The 18,432-nt window shown below is 41.6% G+C and overlaps 1 protein-coding gene across 1 annotated transcript in view; it reads right to left on the reverse strand.

The window, feature by feature from the left end:
* Positions 1–5,008: 5,008 nt before the first annotated feature.
* The window catches only part of sha (shavenoid), a 354,752-nt gene continuing 341,328 nt past the window's right edge, over positions 5,009–18,432 (reverse strand). The window contains exons 8-9 of the mRNA XM_067146254.2: positions 15,432–15,686; positions 5,009–8,479 (exon numbers count right to left, since the gene is read on the reverse strand). Coding sequence (XP_067002355.2) covers positions 5,561–8,479; positions 15,432–15,686 — 3,174 coding nt within the window. The 3' untranslated portion in view covers positions 5,009–5,560. The remainder of the gene's footprint in view (positions 8,480–15,431; positions 15,687–18,432) is intronic.

Raw genomic sequence — 18,432 nt, forward strand, 5'->3', positions numbered from 1 at the left:
CATTATTTACGGGATTGAAACTCGTCTGCTTACTTTTCAGTCATGTGGCTGATAACCTCGGTGTTTAAACTGAATGATTTAAGACCATGTAATATCCTCTTGTAACTGGTTAAAATGAAGAGGTCTGTCTATTCTAAGAATGAAGGTATCACCAAAAGAGAAAGAAGAACCCCGAAAAGTGTGAAAATAAAAGCCTTCCTAGGCCTCGCAAAGCTAATACCATCGGGTTTAGAACAGGTTGGACGGGAATGATGAAAGAGAGGAGCCTGAAACAAATAAGTGGTGGAAATGCCAGAAACAGCTAAGGGTCCTGTGGTCACTATTCCACGCTCCCAAGTTGAGAACTCCTGTCGGAGGGGCGAATTATCTAATCGGCACTGATTTCATGTTAAAATAGAGCGCAGAAATTGTCTTATTGTGCCAGTCGAAGGGAAATTGTACTCGACGTGGCGTGGCTACTTTTCTTCTTTTAGACAGCATCTTCATTCTTTGAAAGGTCGTAAGCCATCTTCTTTTACCGAGCGAGTTGGCCGTGCGGTTAGGGTCGCGCAGCTGTGAGCTTGTACTCGGGAGATCCCACCATGGACAGCCTTGTAGATGGTTTTCCGTGGTTTCCATTTTCACGCTAGACAAATGCTGGGTCTGTACCTTAACTGAGGCTACGACCCCTACCTTCCCAATCCTAACCCTTTCCGATCCTTCCGTCGCCGAAAACCTTCGATAAGTTAGTGCGACTTTAAACAAGTATAAAAAAAGTCTTCCCTTCTTCTGATTAAAGTTAAAAAGAGATGGTTGCTTAGATGTAGGCTACTGTATGTTGAACAGTCCGCCTGAAGGCTGGTTGGTAGTTGGTGGTTTTCCGTTGCTTTCCTCGCCGAGCCAGAAGCTGCTATTGCGTATCAGTCTGCCAAGTCCACTGAAATGCTCACACCACCTGACGCTATGATATTTTACACCATTTTTACACCATTCATAACAGGGACTGGCTGCATAATGAATGGAATTACTTTTCTTTTGCTAGGGGCTTTACGTCGCACCGACACAGATAGGTTTTATGGCGACGATGGGATAGGAAAGGCATAGGAGTTGGAAGGAAGCGGCCGTGGCCTTAATTAAGGTACAGCCCCAGCATTTGCCTGGTGTGAAAATGGGTATGGCATTACTAACATCGCTCATACCTCTGTCACTTTTCATTTTATCAAAGTCAAGAATGAGACTGAGACAAGTCATTGAAAGTAATAACATTGTTCTATCCCATACCAGAAGACGTAGTGTACTGTAAACACTAGATCTCGCCAGCAAATACATACGCTTAGCTGTACTTCCCCTTAATACAATAGTCACCAATACCAGTTTCTTTCCCCTTATTCACCGCTATCATGTTCACCTCCCTAGCGTAACGGTTAGTGTTATTATCTGCCGTCGCCGGGGGCCCGGGTTTGATTCCCGGTACTGCCAGAAATTTAAGAATGGCAGGAGGGCTGGTATGTGGTTGAAATGGTACATGCAGCTCACCTCCATTGGGGGTGTGTCTGCAAAGAGCTGCACTACCTCGGGATGAGGACACGAGTTTACATTTTTATGGCTATCATCATCACCGATCGGAAGATTTCCTTGCTGGTTCTGCCTAGTTTTATAACCTGTGACACGTAGTTATTATTTTACCTGCAAATTAGCCATTCTACTATAAACACTTCGATGACCAAAAATGCTCATTTTCCTAAGACTGAATGAAAGGCAACAAGTGCAGAAATGACTTTTCCATTTTGTGGAAACGTATGGGAAGACATTGCATTTCAAGCCATTATTTATGCCCTAAATAACATTTTACCCCGAGTAAATCTCGGGTTTTAATTGAACACAATTTCTCATGTAGTGATGCATGAATTTACTTTGTTACAAAGTTGACTCTGTTCCATTATAATGTCTAAAACGAAATCTGAAAGATAAAAAAATACTGATAAAGACTTCTGTTACAAATATTATTACGCCTCATTGAGACCCAAATAGAGGTAGTAGCTCAGTTACTTCCAGTTAATATACTTGTTATAAACGATACAGAGAAATGTTTAATCGATCATTTATTATTGTGTTCGTACCGGTACTTCATCGATTGGATTCAGCATGCAGCAATGGGTCAGCCTTGAAATTGACTATTACACCGACCGCAGATAGCTAAGGAGTGGATTTCCATCTCAGAGTGTTATGGAGTTATAGAATGTAAGAACATGTCTTATATAAATAAAGTTTCTGTAACTAGCCCGAAATATAAGGGAACGAAGTGCCTCTTAAAAGCTAGTTCAGTGTATTTTTGAGAATCTCAGTACCATTATGTCACCATAAGTTTGTGGGAAGAATATTTTTTCAGTCAGAAACTCACAGTATAATAACACAAATAATTTCACAATAAAAAATCGTGGCACATACAGCCCATTTTGGGCTTTGCAGAACCAAAACGACCGCTGCTCAAGCAGATAGTCTGCAGATGTTGGAATGTCACGAGGTCAGCGTGACGACATCATCCTCAGCCCATTGCATGGCTTCCGTGACCGACTAGTTTCACAATATCGTCCGAGTGTTAGCTTAGCTAAGTTACCATTAAACTTCAACACTAATAAGGCCTGTAACTTAAGGTTTCAAGATTTAATATAATTTAAAACTGCAACTTATTTACTATCTTTCTCACGTGCTAGCTGCCATGCTGGATAGGAAACCCTTCTTTGATATGTTTTAACAAAAAATCGGGAAGGGTCACGGTTTAAAAATATCGGTGAATTGATTAGTGGTCTTCGTTATAAAAGCCTTATTAGGTCCCGCTGTATTCCTGAAAGAGACAATAATTGACAAAAAATACCCTTAACCTGTCAGACCTGAATCATTTATTAGGTAGGTCAGGGACACTCCTAGACTGAACCTTAATTGCATATGGAGAGGATATAAAATATATGAAATCGGCCGAATTGTATGTGTAAATAAAGTTTATAGGCCTATATTGAAATTCCATACCTTATAGTTGGGCCCACGAGAGTTGGAGTCTGATATTTGAGTGGCTAAAGCAGTAACTACGAAGTACGCTGCGTTATCATAGTTACTCCATCTGCGGCATATCATCTTTTCGTACAGGTTGAGTGTTTAATAAAACATGTAGACCTAATGAAATTCAATAAACTTTGACCCATTCTTAATTCGTGCTAATAATTCCAGAATTTAAGACAGAACATATCATTGCTGATATAGGCTATATAAGATTTCATAATAACTAACAAAATTATCAGCTTCTTACAAATGCACATGTTAAATACAGAATAGAACTGTGCAACTAACCACTGATTAACTTAAAAAATAACTAACAACAAAAATTATATTCAGAAAACGAACACGCAAATACAGTACATAAAGCAGCAACAATTAACACAGCTAACTTAGTACTATTCCGAATAATACCACTAAAACGATTGCGAGCAAGCCAATCCATGTAGCGATAGCTTCCTTTAAATGAGGCATCGCTGCTATCGTTGCCATAGCAACAGACTATTTTCGAGCAGCGTTAGTCAATTTTTTTTTATCGCAAACGTCAGACTCCAACTCTCGTGGGCCTTAGTATAGACAATTCTTTAAAAAATTTGGTGGAGAGCTTCTCAAGATCTTCAGACTGATGAATTGAACGCTACTATACCATAAAATAAAAATGATGTATCGAAAGGTAGAGAGTTAGATGTGATTATGCCTAAAATTCACCACCAATCCAATCTCACACACACACACACACACACAAAAGTAAAATTTTCCTTTGGGAAAATCATATGATCATAAATATATCTTTCAATAAATGAAACCAAAATTAATAACAATTATTTTATTTGGATCTAAGGAATCGTTTTCGAGACAGGTTGGGTGTGGAATTCGGAGTCGACATGTGTAGTATTCACTGCATCGAAACGGGAGAAACTGACTGAGGGCCTATGAAACTACCTCGAATGAAATAATTTCTCTAAAGTTTGATGAGATGAGGCCTCTTTGATAAAACGGCCTTCTATATGTTTCTCAGTCATGGCCATCCATCAGTACTTCACATCACAGCCTGCACGTCTGCTAGGTAATGGATGGCGTATGGCTTTTAGTGCCGGGAGTGTCCGAGAACAAGTTCGGCTCGCCAAATGCAGATCTTTTGATTTGACACCCGTTGGCGACCTGCTTGTCGTGATGAAGAATGACGAAGAATGATGAAGAAGACGACACATACACCCAGCCCCCGTGCCAGCGAAATTAACCAATTAAGGTTAAAATTCCCGACCCTGCCGGGAATCGAACCCGGGACCCCTGTGACCAAAGGCCGGCACGCTAACCATTTAGCCATGGAGCCGGACGTCTGCTAGGTAACATCGCGTAACACATTTTACATCGCTAATTTCGTGACGCAAGTTTTCAGATGACCTCCAGCTTTAAGACATATTGTCAACATATAAAACGAATTGAAATAATATTTGTGTTGATACATCGCTTGAGCTCCTAATAAACTATAATAAGAGATAGGGCCTACCGCTATTTACTATGACAAGAAAGAAAAAGCTGTTTGAGCGCCAATGACCCCACAGAACACCCTTAACACAATCGGAAACCCCTTAACCATTTATCTGGACTACTAACGAATCCATACCCATTGATAGACGCTCTGAAACTTAGAACGAAAAAAGAAAACCTTAAAAGCCTAACCATGACTCGTAAACCTACAAAAATAAACCTTCTCTGATATAATAAACATTTGGTGAAAATGAGGCGTATAGTTCGCTGGTAATTACAGTTACTCTTCAATTTTCAACGAATTAATTTCAGATGAAATGTTAATGAACACATTTTAAAGTTTTAACAGTATGTTCTCACATACATAAATATGGTCCTTAACATAATATCTTCATAAACTTCTCATTGTTCTTCTTCCAATAGGTTCTAATCTGAAGATAAATTGTTTGTATCTCTGTTTTAGAGCAATAATAGACTTGGCATACCGTAAATATTTTGTTATTGTGTAAATGGTTTCAACATGATTTATATTATCTTATTTCAATCTTTAAACATTTACAATAATTTTAATCTAAGACCCTGACTTAAATAGATTATGACTCAAACATCTAGATTATTTACAGGATTGCACTGTCGGCCTTCAAATATATCACAATACATCAACAACAATTGTATATATATTACTCTTTCAATTTATAATAACAAATTAACAGTATGATATAACTAATTTACTATAGGTATAAACATAACAATATTTACAATATAATTCAGTCAAATTTACATTAATGGAAGACTATAAATTACTTTATACACGAACATATTTAAACAAAATAATATACTGTACATAACATTCAAAACTATATACACTACGAATAACAAAACCGTCAACGTTTTCCTATGAAGTGTTTCACAACCATGGAACATTTTGTGTGCTCTGATTATTTACAGAGTTCAAAAAATAGTTCATTTCTGAATTACTGGCCACTGTAACGATCAAAGTCTAGTTATTTAGAGTTCTGTATATTTAGGTAGACTTAATCTAACAGTCGGCTGCACTGCGTTTGCTACGTCCATTGGAAGTTACGGTTGATAAACTAGCCTTATCAGAATCACTGTTATTAGCAACAATATCATCTAATAAAACAGAATTATTTGTTGTCCTGATAAGATCCGATCCTACACCACTGTCTACTGATTCTGTTACAATTTCACACGCCGATAACTTCTTGAAACTACTGCCGAAAAAGAAGGAATCAGTGGCAATGCTTTCACCTCCTGATTCACTTGCTCCATCACATAAAGATTCGTCTGTCTCGCTGATACTTCCTGTGCGTCTGCCAGTGGATTCATTAGAATCAGTACTGAGATAGCCTGAATCCTCAGGTTTGTGAGGGTTCTTGGATCCTGCTCCACGTCGCCAAGCTTTCTTTACAGGATCGCCGTTTCTTTTATCTTTTATATGTTTTGATGTGTCCTTATTTGTTCGATGTTTGATACCAAGTGCAATTTGCATTCCCTTTGATACACTATCGTTCCCCATATTTCTGTCTACGTTTTCTCTAGTTTTTCTGTTGTTATTAGGTGTTGTTTGACACTGCTTCTTGGTCTTCGGTGTAGATTGATTGCTATAATCTTTCTTCTCATTAGTATCACCTGCCGAAGTAAACTTGTTATTAAGACTGCGCTCCACACGATGACCAAGCGTTTGGCTACCTTCTACTTCCTCATCTCCAGAGAAGGGCGTTGTGTAGAATGCTTCATAGTCCGAAGAATTGAGACTGTCTACAGAAGCACCAGACGCAATGGAGAGTGTTTCAAAATCTCGTGGCACTGACGATGTGGATGATATAGTTGAATTTCCTTGGTCAAAACCGAGTTCATTTGAAGGCTTTGGTAATGGAGGTAGAGGCCTACGTGCTGGATTTGATTCCTTTCTTTTGTGACTGGTGCTTCTGCTCACCCCGTTTTTTGGCGGCAGAGGTGGTTTATTATTTCGTGGGGGTAGAGGAGGAGTTGGTTCCTTAGCTGGTTTGTGTATGGGTCGAGGAGGAGGTATTTCTTGATATAAACACTGAGATTTTGGTGGAAGGGGAGGTATGATTTCTGGGGGACAAATTTTCCGTGGTTTCTTCGCTGAACTGGGTGGAGTAGGGCTTCTTTGTCGCCTGGCTTGTTTAGCCTCCGGGTTCAGGAGTATTCCTTCAAAGTTCACATCCTCTTTAAGCCTGAAACCCTTCTTCCAAGAATACGTGTGACTGTAATCCCCGTCACTATTAAGAGACCTTGTGGACCCAACCAGGCTAGAATTGTCATTATCGTATAGATTTGGCAACCGTGTACGTGCTTCATATATCTCTCGCAGGCTACCAAAGGCTCGATTTAGTGGAGAGTTAGCAAATATATGAGCAAGATCATTAGAGCCAGATCTGCCGAGTGAATCACTTCGGAAACTCCCTGTTGTCCGGAGGAGAATCTGGGAAGGTCTTTCTAAAGAATCTGTGAACGTTTCATTGTTTTGCTCATACTGTGTAGCATGAATAATTATGCTTTCAGTTTTCTTACGTCTGCTAGGTTTACGGTCCAACGTGTCTGGTTCGAAGCTATCCGACTCGTCTGCTACATGGAGATAGTTGTCCGGAGAGTCTTCCAGTTCAATAGTGAGGTGACCGGGTTTATCGCCTGGCTCAGAGTAACGGATTTTAGGTGCACTACTGGTGCTTGATGTGGAAGACGTATTGCCTGGTGAACTCGGTGTGCTACTGAAATTATAGTCATCGTTTACATACACTTCACTTACCAAACTGTATCCATCATTATTATTTAGTAATTCAGGCAAGCTATATAACTTGATATCCTTGTTACTTTCATCCTGTGAATTGACTTCTGGATTTAGTACTATGATTTCATAGTCATGATCATCTTGCACTGGGGGACGCTTGGCATCTAATTTCAATTTAGAGATGGTAGTGCTTCCGGTTCGAATGTTGAATATTTCATTTCTCATCGTGAGTTCTTCCTCCAAGGGCAATGCCGAGCTCAAACTTGGGCTTGGCTGAGAGGGAACGTCTCCGTAGTCTGAAGGCGTGGCCATACCCATTTCCTCACTTTCCTTATTGGCTGTAGCTGACCGTTCTAGACTGTCAGCTTCGAAGTCAATTGTTTCGACCTGTTTAGGAGGGTTTGGTACTCTCAGGGTGAGTGAATCGCCCTCCGTAGGAGAGGATGGTTTTTTGGTTTGCACGATCAATTCCTTGATTACTGCATCCATTAATTTCTTGGCTACGACAGGAACAGCTGGCGCTTCCTGGGATTTCTTTCTTGTCAGAGGAGTGGATTTTTTCGTTTCGATAGGTGGAGATGGCATTGGAGGAGGAACAGGGCATGGTGGAGAAGATGGTGGGGTTTGTGTAGCTTCCTTCTGGACGTCATCTGAAGAAGGTAGTTTAGTAGGAGATGATTTATTTAGCTTGGCTACTTGGACAGGCTTATTATTTATAGATGACGGTACCACAGGTGGTGCAGGAGCTGGATTGAGTTTGCTGTTGCTTCTCTTGATACCTGCAGTCTTAGCGGCTCCGGAAGCGGCTCCGGTGGTCGAATCTGGAACACTCGGAGCGCGACCCTTTATATTGGCTCGGCCCACAGGAACATCTTCAAGCCAGCGTCGAATACTATTTTGTTTGCTTTCACTTGTTGGTGGACAACATGCTAGGCAGGCGGATGTATCTGTGACGCCCATTAGGCTGGAACCACGACGTCGACTGTTTTCTCGCTTTAGACTTAGTCCAGGGATAGGGCTAGTTGTAGTACAAGGAAGAGCCACTGCGGTTAAGTCATTAGACTCTTCAGGTATTCCTATTAAACTAGGAGCGAACCGCTTCGCAGCCATCTTCTGCCTAGCTATACAAATCACTTCTCGAATCTTAGTCAGGAACTCGACGGCGGCTGGTGGTGGAGCCTGGAATTAATGAAAAGAAATGTTACTTGAAAATACAGAAATTCGTCAGAGGAATGTATTCCTTTTACTATTATAATATTTGTAACCATGTCCAGAGTTATAATAATAATAATAATAATAATAATAATAATAATAATAATAATCCCGTGTGGGGATTTACCGGTTACCTCCATCGGGCGCGTCCCATTGGAATTGGGGAAGCTCGCTGGCTCTGCCGCCAGCAGAGTCAGAGGGTAGTAGGGAAATAAAATACCACCGTGAAAAAAAACTGGTCCCTTGCCAGGGTTACGGCGAAGACTGGTAAATGACCAGAAGCCAGAAAACATCTTGAGGCAACCTCTAGGGCTAACAACCCTAGTTGTAAAAGGATGGGTACCCGTCCAAAGCAAAGTCAAGTCAAAAAGCATGATGGCACAACATTTTAAGAAACATACCCCAGGGGGTAAATCTTCGGATAAATCCCTCGTCGTGAACGCCACGGCGCACGAGTCTCGTTCGGATTCTGGGGGAGACTCGACATCATGCAAGAGACGAGTCGGAGCGTCTCGGTGTACCCCGAAGAGTCAAAAACTCAGGCCAAAATCTAAAACCTTCCTAGCAAACTCACTGGCTATAAACCACCATCTCTATGCTTTGAGCGAAAGGATGGCACACTGGCGACGTCAAATGAAGAAAATTGCAGCATTCTGGCAGATTAATTCAAGAATTTACTTAATTGCTCTAAAGCGCGAAGCGCCATTGAGACCAAGGAACCCTTACTCAGGTACCCAGATTCCAGACCACCCGACAGAGATGAAATCAAGCGCCACATTGCCCGTCTCAAAAATAACAAAGCGCCGGGGGAAGACTCAGTAGTAGCAGAACTGTGGAAACATGCCCCAGAGGAATCACTTGATATCTTGCAAAAACAAATAGAAGAAATTTGGAACAAGGAGACCCTACCCGAAGATTGGAAAATAGCTTTGATCCATCCATTACACAAAAAGGCAGCATGAAGAACATCAACAACTACAGAGGAATATCTTTGCTACCCGTGACTTACAAAATTCTATCACTTGCCATCCTGGAGCGTTTGGAAGCACAAGTCGAACATCAAATAGGTGAATACCAAGGAGGGTTCAGAAAAGGTCGCTCAACAGCTGAACAGATCCAAAATCTCAAAACGATCATCAGATATTGTACACTAAGGTCCAAGCAGTATGTGTCTGTCTTTGTGGACTTTAAGAAAGCGTACGACTCCATTGACCGGGAAGTCCTGCTAAACATCTTAAATGAATTTGGAGTTGATTTGAAACTGCTGGTATTAATTAGAGCCACCCTGACCGATACAAAATCCAAGGTGAAGTTCCACGGATGTCTCTCGCATTCCTTTGACATCAAAACAGGAGTCCGACAAGGTGATGGGCTATCCCCGATACTCTTCAACTGTGTTCTTGAAAAGATTATCAGAACCTGGCGGGTGAGATTACAGGAAACCAACTACAGTCCATTGAGAATAGGAACCAAATCCAAGGGGATCGCAACAGACTGCTTAGCATTTGCCGATGATATTGCTGTTCTCTCAAATGACATAGAAACCGCTAGAGCTCAAATTGAAATTTTAAAGGAAATTGCCGAACAAACTGGTTTTCAGATATCGTTTGAGAAAACAGAAGTAATGACTAATATCAAGGAGGCTCCACCAAAACTCCATACAAAATACGGGGACATCACCCGACTAGACAAATTCAAATACCTGGGTGAGATTATCATGAAAAATGGACTGGACAAAGAAGCACTTCAGGAGCGAGTACGCAAACTGGAAATAGCCTACCAAACATCCCGCACAATCTACAACAAAAAATGCCTTTCCCAAAACACCAAGATACGTCACTATGAAACAGTTCTGAAGCCAGTAGTTCTATATGCAGCCGAAACCCTGTCTCTAAATGCCAACAAAGGAATCCCTGAAGAACTGGAGAAAAGAGAACGCAAAATTGTGAGAGGAATCTTGGGATCAAAGTACAGAATTGGAATCCATCAAAAGAGATCCAACAAGGAAGTCTACAGCAAAATAGAGAAAATTACCGACACAATCAGAAAAAGACGGGCACGATTTTACGGTCATCTGAAAAGAATGGACGGAAGAAAGTTAACTAAAGAAATCTTTCACTTTTTTGATTCAAACCCCAAAACCACAATTCCCTGGTTTAGAAATACCAAAGAAGACCTGCAAATGCTACATATCTCAGCTGAAGACGCCCTTAACAGAGATCTCTTCCGCAAGAAAATATTGACGAACGGGCTAAACCGAGACGAGCAACCGAAGAGAAGACACGGTGCCCCTTGGACAGAGGAGCGTAAGCAGGCCCACTCACAAAGAATGAGGGAAATTTGGGCTCTAAAGAAGGCCAAGTTCAGTGTCAAATGCAACAAGACTTAACGTGGTCCTTGATGGCCCCAGCGAATTATATAATAATAATAATAATAATAATAATAATAATAATAATAATAATAATAATAATAATAATAATAATAATAATAATAATAATAATAATTTCGTGTGGCTATTTCTAGCCGGGTGCAACCCTTGTAAGGCAGACCCTCCAATGAGGGTGGGCGGCATCTGCCATGTGTAGATAACTGCGTGTTATTGTGGTGGAGGATAGTGTCGAGTGGTGTGTGAGTTGCAGGGATGTTGGGGACAGCACAAATACCCAGCCACAGAGCTATTGGAATTAACCAATGAAGGTTAAAATCGCCGACCCGGCCGGGAATCGAACTCGGGACCCTCTGAACCGAAGGCCAGTACGCTGACCATTCAGCCAACGAGTCGGACTGTCCAGAGTTAAGGGAAGTAGAACTGTTCTGAATTCGCAAATACGGATAACGTATGTACCAAAGATACAGAGCCTGTGTTCATGAAACCTATCTCTTATTTCCTGATTGTACCGGTATTGAGTTTTACTGATTTTTTTACAATTTTTTGCTCTACGTCGCACCGACACAGGCCTTATGGCCTAGGAGTGGGAAGGAAGCGGCCGTGGTCCCAATTAAAGTATAGACCCAGCATTTGCGCAGTGTAAAAATGGGAAACCACGGAAAACCATCTTCAGGGCTGCCGACAGTGGGGTTCGAACCCATTCTCTCCCGGAAGCAAACCCCTGTGGGTGGGTGTGGTAGAATAACACCCATGGCATCTCCTGCCTGTCATAAGAGGTGACTAAAAAGGGGCGCCAGGGGCTCTTAACTTGGGAACGTGGGTTGGCGACTACGGGGCCGTTAGCTGAGTCCTGCCATTGCTTCCAATTACTTGTGCCAGGCTCTTCACTTTCATCTATCCTATCCGACCTCCCTTGGGCAACTCTTGTTATTTTCCAACCCCGACGGTATTAGAGCACTCAAGGCCTAGGGGTCTCCTTCATTTTCACGATCTTCGTGGCCCTCCTTCCTTTGGCCGATACATTAATTTTTCGACCTGTCTGATCCCTTCCATTTTTTCTCTTTGATTAGTGTTATATGGAGGATTGTTGCCTAATTGCACTTCCTCTTAAAACAATAATTTCCAACACCACTCCCCTGGGTTTGGTATCGTGATTTAGTCCAAAATACAGTGGAGACTTCGCATATACTTGTGTATTTATGATAAATAGTATTGAAAAGACAGGGGCTTAAGGTAGGTTACAGCATTTTCTTCAGGTATCTTTAAATATATTAGAAACCTATTAATAAAAGCAGATTGACTGATATCGTGCTGCCTCCGGTGAGGCCTGCTGCATGTTTCTTTAGTTGACACACATGGGCGCGCGTCTGGCTGTGTGGTAATTATGATAAAAGGGTTAGGGAGAGGGTGAAACCCGGTGAGCTTATTGCTGTCGAATAACAGTAAGGGGTATGCTGAAGGCTTAACGTGGACGAATCACCATCAACAGCGCCAAACTCTGCGAAGAGGTTTGGAAATGAATTCATGCTTTTGGCACGCAATCTATTGATTAGAAATTGTATACCACCAGCTCTCTCACACTGCCGACCAACATTCTGATTGTGAATTTTTTTCCGCTGACGGGACTCGAGACGGGACTTCCTGTCAGACCGTAATGACTCAACGATCACAGCCACCAGGTGGGCATAACAGCATATTTACTTAATTGAATTATGTGTTATTATTACGCAACTGTAATCTGAAAGTACGCTTTTGAGAGGAATAGTCCCACATTAACCAAGTTCTCAAGCACAAAACACACAGACTAAGTTATGAAATACCAGCATCGAGCGAGTTGGCCGTGCAGTTAGGGGCGCTTGCATTCGGGAGATAGTAGATTCGAACCCCACTGTCGGCAGCCCTGAAGATGGTTTTTCGTGGTTTCTCATTTTCACACCAGGCAAATGTTGGGATTCTACCTTAAGACCACGACTGATTCCTTCCCATTCCTAGCCCTTTCCTATCCCATCGTCGCCATAAGACCTATCAGTGTCCATGCGAAGTAAAGCCAATTCTAAAAAAAATAAAAAAAATAAATACCAGGTCACAAAATTTAAAAGAAAATATCTGATACATACGCGTACAAACAGAATAGAACAAAAAAAACTCAGCTGTGATACCAAAGCATTTATCAAGCTGAGGAGAGGGAACATGGGCAATCACTATACATACAGCAGATCAAAAGAGAAAACAAGTAATATGATAATGTAACAGAGGAGAGATTCTCCTTGGTTACTATAAAATATTTATGAATTTTCAACGTATTAGAGAAACTTATAAAGCATTTAAATAATTGTAATGTGTAATGTAGTCTATGAATTCCAAGATTAATGTTGGTAAATTTTCTTGTAAAAGGAACTTGCATAACGTCTCCTCAAAGTATCCTTTCTTCCGTCCGCAAGACGGTAGTACACCATCGTTCGACTATGTTGCTTTTAATTAATAAATTCACACTTTCATTGCTCTAAATTACCCTCGAATCACCATAGTTACCTGTCCGAAACATCCCTTTCGGAATGCGACGTCATCAACAATGTACGAGATACATGATCTACATGTGCTAAGCTGTTGGTGGTGATGATTGTTGTTTTAAGACGAAATACAACAGGGTGCTTGCTAAGGACTAATGGGCATGCCACCTTGTCCCCTTCATTTGGCACAATACCGGAGTGTCTGTGCTATCAAACTCTGGTATGAAATCAGAGTTGATTAGAGAATTCGCCTCTCCATCACAGGTTCTCACCATCGGCGCGTACAGTGGCGACCACAAGGCCCTTAGCTGAGGCTGGTATTATTTCAATTTATCTGTGCCAGGCTTCCGAATGTCGTCATCCCTATCGGACCTCTCGTGATCAACGCTTGATCTCTTCCGACAGTCGTAGGTTTGCCAAGTCTAAGGAGTCTTTTATTCCACGTCTCCGTGATCCCTCCCTTTCTTTTGGTTATACCTTCATAATTCGAAAGGTCTGAGCTCTGACTTTTCCTCTTCTCATTAGAGTTAAGGCTGGTCTCTATGGTCTAAAGGTAGGGAGTCCGCCCCTTAGCGGGGAGCTTCGGTTTCGATTCCCGACCAGGTCAGCAAGTTTTACCCGGATCTGATCTCAGGGCTGGTTCGAGGTTCACTCAGCCTACTTGAGAATATTTGAGGACGATGAGATAGCGTCCCTGGTCTAGAAAGCCAAAAAGAACAACCGTCACTATTCGTCAACCTGACTAAGCGTCACCTGGTAATATGCAGGCCTTCGGGCTGAGTAGCGGTCGCTTTATAGGCCAAGGCTGTAACGCCATGGGGTCTGGTTTGATTAGAGTTAAAAGGGGATGTTTATCTAGTCGTACTTACCCTTAACTCCTACTGTGAGAGGGGGCAGCAGAATGCATCCACGGTATCCACTGCCTGTCGTAAAAGACGACTTAAATAGGAGATCAGGGGGCTAAGAAATTGGGAGCGTGGGTTGGTGACTACTGTTACGCTAGCTGAGGGGAATTGCTTCCACTTACTACAGTTAGGCTCGTCACGCTTATCTTCCATGACTGACCTCGCTTGGTCAACTCTTGTTTTCTTCCCACGTTGACGGTTTGTGAAGCCTAGGGAGTATTCCATTTTCACTCCCTTTGTGGCCTTTGCGTTTCTTTTGCCGATATCTTCATTCTTCAAAGTTCCCCTGTGGGTGGGGGCGGTAGAGTAACACCTACGATATACCTTGCCTGTCGTAAGGGGCGACTAGAAGGGGCCCCAGGGGCTCTGAACTTTGGAGCGTGGGTTGCCGTCCACGGCGCCCTTAGCTGAGTCCTAGCATTACTTCCGCTTACTTGTGTCAGGCTCCTCACTTTCATCTATCCTATCCGACCTCCCTTGGTCAACTCTTGTTCTTTTTCGACCCCGACGGTATCAGAGCACTCGAGGCCTAGGGAGTCCAGCATTTTCACGCCCTTCGTGGCCTTTGTCTCCCTTTGGCCGATATATTAATTTTTCGAAGTGTCTGATCCCTTCCATTTTTCTCTCTGATTAGTGTTATATAGAGGATGGTTGTCTAGTTGTACTTCCTCTTAAAACAATCACCACCTCACCGCCACTCATTCTTCGAAGGATCAGACCTCTTCCTTTTTTCATCTGATTAGTGTTAATAGAGAATGGTTGCGTAGTTGTACTTCCTATTCCGACAATAATCACTACCAATAACACCTTCACAAATAATATTGCTATATTCGTTATGTGTTTCATTGTTCTTGTTGAATGAAGATAACAAATATAATTTAGTAGGTCAGCTGAAAAGCGCATATTGCAGTTTATGTGGTTCTGTTGTCTTGTAAGCATATTTGGGGGACAGGTAAATTTGTTAGTTAAACTCGAAAGATCTATGTTCAAATTCATTGGTATTTTAAGAATCACATCTTTTGGTACAATGACGGCACTGCAGTGCCTCTTAAGACTTACAAACCAGGAGATAAGGGGATTTTTCTTAATACTATGGATCATTAGCTGGTACTTACAAGTAGAAGTTCAGGCTCGAAGAAGGCAGGATTAAAGTACAACTTCCGCCGTGCTACGCCGTTGGACATAGCCCGCACCGTCTCGGGGCGTTCCTCCCGACCGTCTGGTGTCTCTACAATGGACACGTTCTCCTCTGGTAGCCGTTCGAAGGAGCTGTTGTCTTGTACATGCATAGACTCAGAGAAACGCAGCTCTTCCAAGATTGCAGCCGTGCAGGAATGGACCACAGCCGAGGTCACTTGAACTTGTCCAGCCTGTGGGTCAAGTAACAGCGTACAATACGGAGAGAAACCACTGATTGCATGGCAAACTTTCTAGTTTTATTCTAGGCAAGTCTGTAGCTAGACAAGAATGGGGAAGTACTCGCTCCCTTTACTCTTGGCAATGATGAGCTATATTCCATAATAAGAGGCAGGATAAGTGTCATTAACACTATGATAAAAATAACTGGTTAACTACTCCGTGGAAAAGAATGCCAAGGATAGCAAAGAAAGAGAAATGCTGTGTTTCGAAACGAAACAGTATAGACATTGGAAGAAAAAAGGTGATATGCCTATTTAAGGGATGTTTAGAGAAAAGAATAGGTGAAACAATGACAAGAAAGAATTCGAGTTGACATTCTACAAATGGTCACCAGGTTTACAAAAAGGCAGCTGTGGTTCGAATATTATTTATTTATTTATTTATTTATTTATTTATTTATTTATTTATTTATTTATTTATTTATTTATTTATTTCATGCCTTCATTTGTGGCGAAGTTGAGGCTCACGGCCTTAACCACATATCTAATAAACTTTATAAAACAGAATAATGAAATAATATAACAAAATATAAATCCTAACCTCATTCATTCTTCCATTCATACTGCCATTCATACAAGCTGGTTATACATTTAATAGGTAATCTCGGCAAGACCGCTTGAAAGAAGCTAAGGAAGTGCAATTCCTAACACTAACTGGAAGGGAATTCCATAGCCTTGCACCAGACACTTGAAAGGAGCGGTAAAATGAAGATGAGCGATGCACAGGAATTGAGAGTGTAGTAGTCGATTGTGTGTTGTGTTCATGAGAGGAGGAGAGTAAATCAAGCTTAGAGGATAAATACTGGGGTTTAGATTCATTCAGCAGACGAAATAAGAGAGTAGCAACGTGAAGATGTCGTAGTTTATCGATTTTTAACCAGGAGAGAAGTTCATAATAGGGGGAGATATGAGTTGAAAATTTAATTGAAAATATAAACCTGATGCATGAGTTCACTGCCCTCTGTAATTTTAGTGTCTGTTCCATGGTGGCATCTATCATTACAATATCACAATAATTAAGTATGGGGAATATGAGGGTCTGAAATTAAAAGTCATATTCCTATGGTTCAGGTTCAGGTCTCGAAGCTACGATCCGGATATTAACAGACAGGGCTTTCACCTTGCGAGCATTAACTGACTACCGTGGGGCCCCTAAATGAGTCTGACATTGTTTCCACTTGATTGTGTCAGCCTTCTCACTTTCATCTCTCCTATCCGATCTCCGTTATTTAACACTTGTTGTCTTCTGATACGAGTGGTATTAGATTTGCGAGGTTTAGGGTGTGTTTCCTGGTATTCGTGGATCTTCCCTTTCTTTGCTGACACATTCATCCTTCGAAGGGTCGGTACTCCACCCTCCTGTTCCGTTTCCATACAAAGTACATGGAGATAATGACCAAATATATTCAAATTTTTAAAACTTTCTCACGTTATGGAAATTTAAATCATCAATCATTTCCCCCAACTTGAACAATGAGTGTTAATTAACCTTGTGAAGTGCTGCATAAAAATATTTCAGATGTTTTATTAACTGCGGAGTTGAATTTGAATTATAGATTTATAGTAGACTACATTACCCCCTGTGGGTGGGGGACGCAGACGAAGAATATACCCACCGTATCCCCTGCCTGTCGTAAGAGGCGACTAAAAGGGGTGACCAAGGGATGATTGGATTAGAACCATGAAACTACTTGTGATTAGTACCACCACGCGGGGAACACAATGGGCCGCTATTACTTACGCGTAGTACCATTATATTAGGTACCAAATAGGTTTGTGATTAGTAGCAATCAGGAGCACCGTGCGGTCAGGCTTTTACTGTACCTGTGATTAGTAGCACTATATGAGCGTCACCAGGGTTCTGGCTTGCCTATGATTAGTATCCACTATATGAGGAACACCACGGGATAGTACGAGTCCCTGTGGTTAGTACATTTATGTGATGGAAACCATAGGTTTGCGTTGCTTGTAAATGGCGCCGCTATGTGTGAAACACCATAGGTCTGTATTACATGTGCGAATTTCATAATCTGTCATTAGTACCATAATGTGTGGAATACCACGAGTCTACGATACTTTTGATTAGTACCGCACCATGACAAATACCATGGTTCTACTTTCCAAGCGATAAGTACCATTATGAGAGTCGGACGATCCATATTTTCGACGCCTTTAGCTTGCAAGCATTATCGGCTCAGTGTTGAGCTATAGAAGCAGTCCCTTGGTCAGTATTACTATTGTTTTCGTGAGTTTCTGAGGCTGAAGCATTGCGGGTCGGCTCCACTGATTGTTTTAACTTCATATCCATCCGTTCATTTTTCGTCCTCACGCTTTGAATTCTGGTCAGTGGAGGATTTTGGATTTTTATTTTGTCATTGCATTTCGTCTCATTTCGTACCATCAGGCGCCGATGACCTAGATGTTAGGCCCCTTAAAACAACAAGCATCATCATCATCATCATCAGTAGACTACATTTGCACAATCACTGTTTGATGAATTCTTTCTAGGTCTATCTGTACTTCGTTTATTAAGGAGTTCCGTCTCATTTCTTGGCAGTATCGAATGAAATATTACTGTAACCGTAGTTGTAATGAGACTGAAACCCACATTTCCTGTAGCAGTACGTGCTTACTGATCGATCTTTGATTTTTCCACTGAATAATGAATTTTAAACTAGTGGAGCATGCTACTCTGCAG

Source organism: Anabrus simplex, chromosome 4 (assembly GCF_040414725.1).
Source record: "Anabrus simplex isolate iqAnaSimp1 chromosome 4, ASM4041472v1, whole genome shotgun sequence".
Lineage (NCBI taxonomy): Eukaryota > Metazoa > Arthropoda > Insecta > Orthoptera > Tettigoniidae > Anabrus > Anabrus simplex.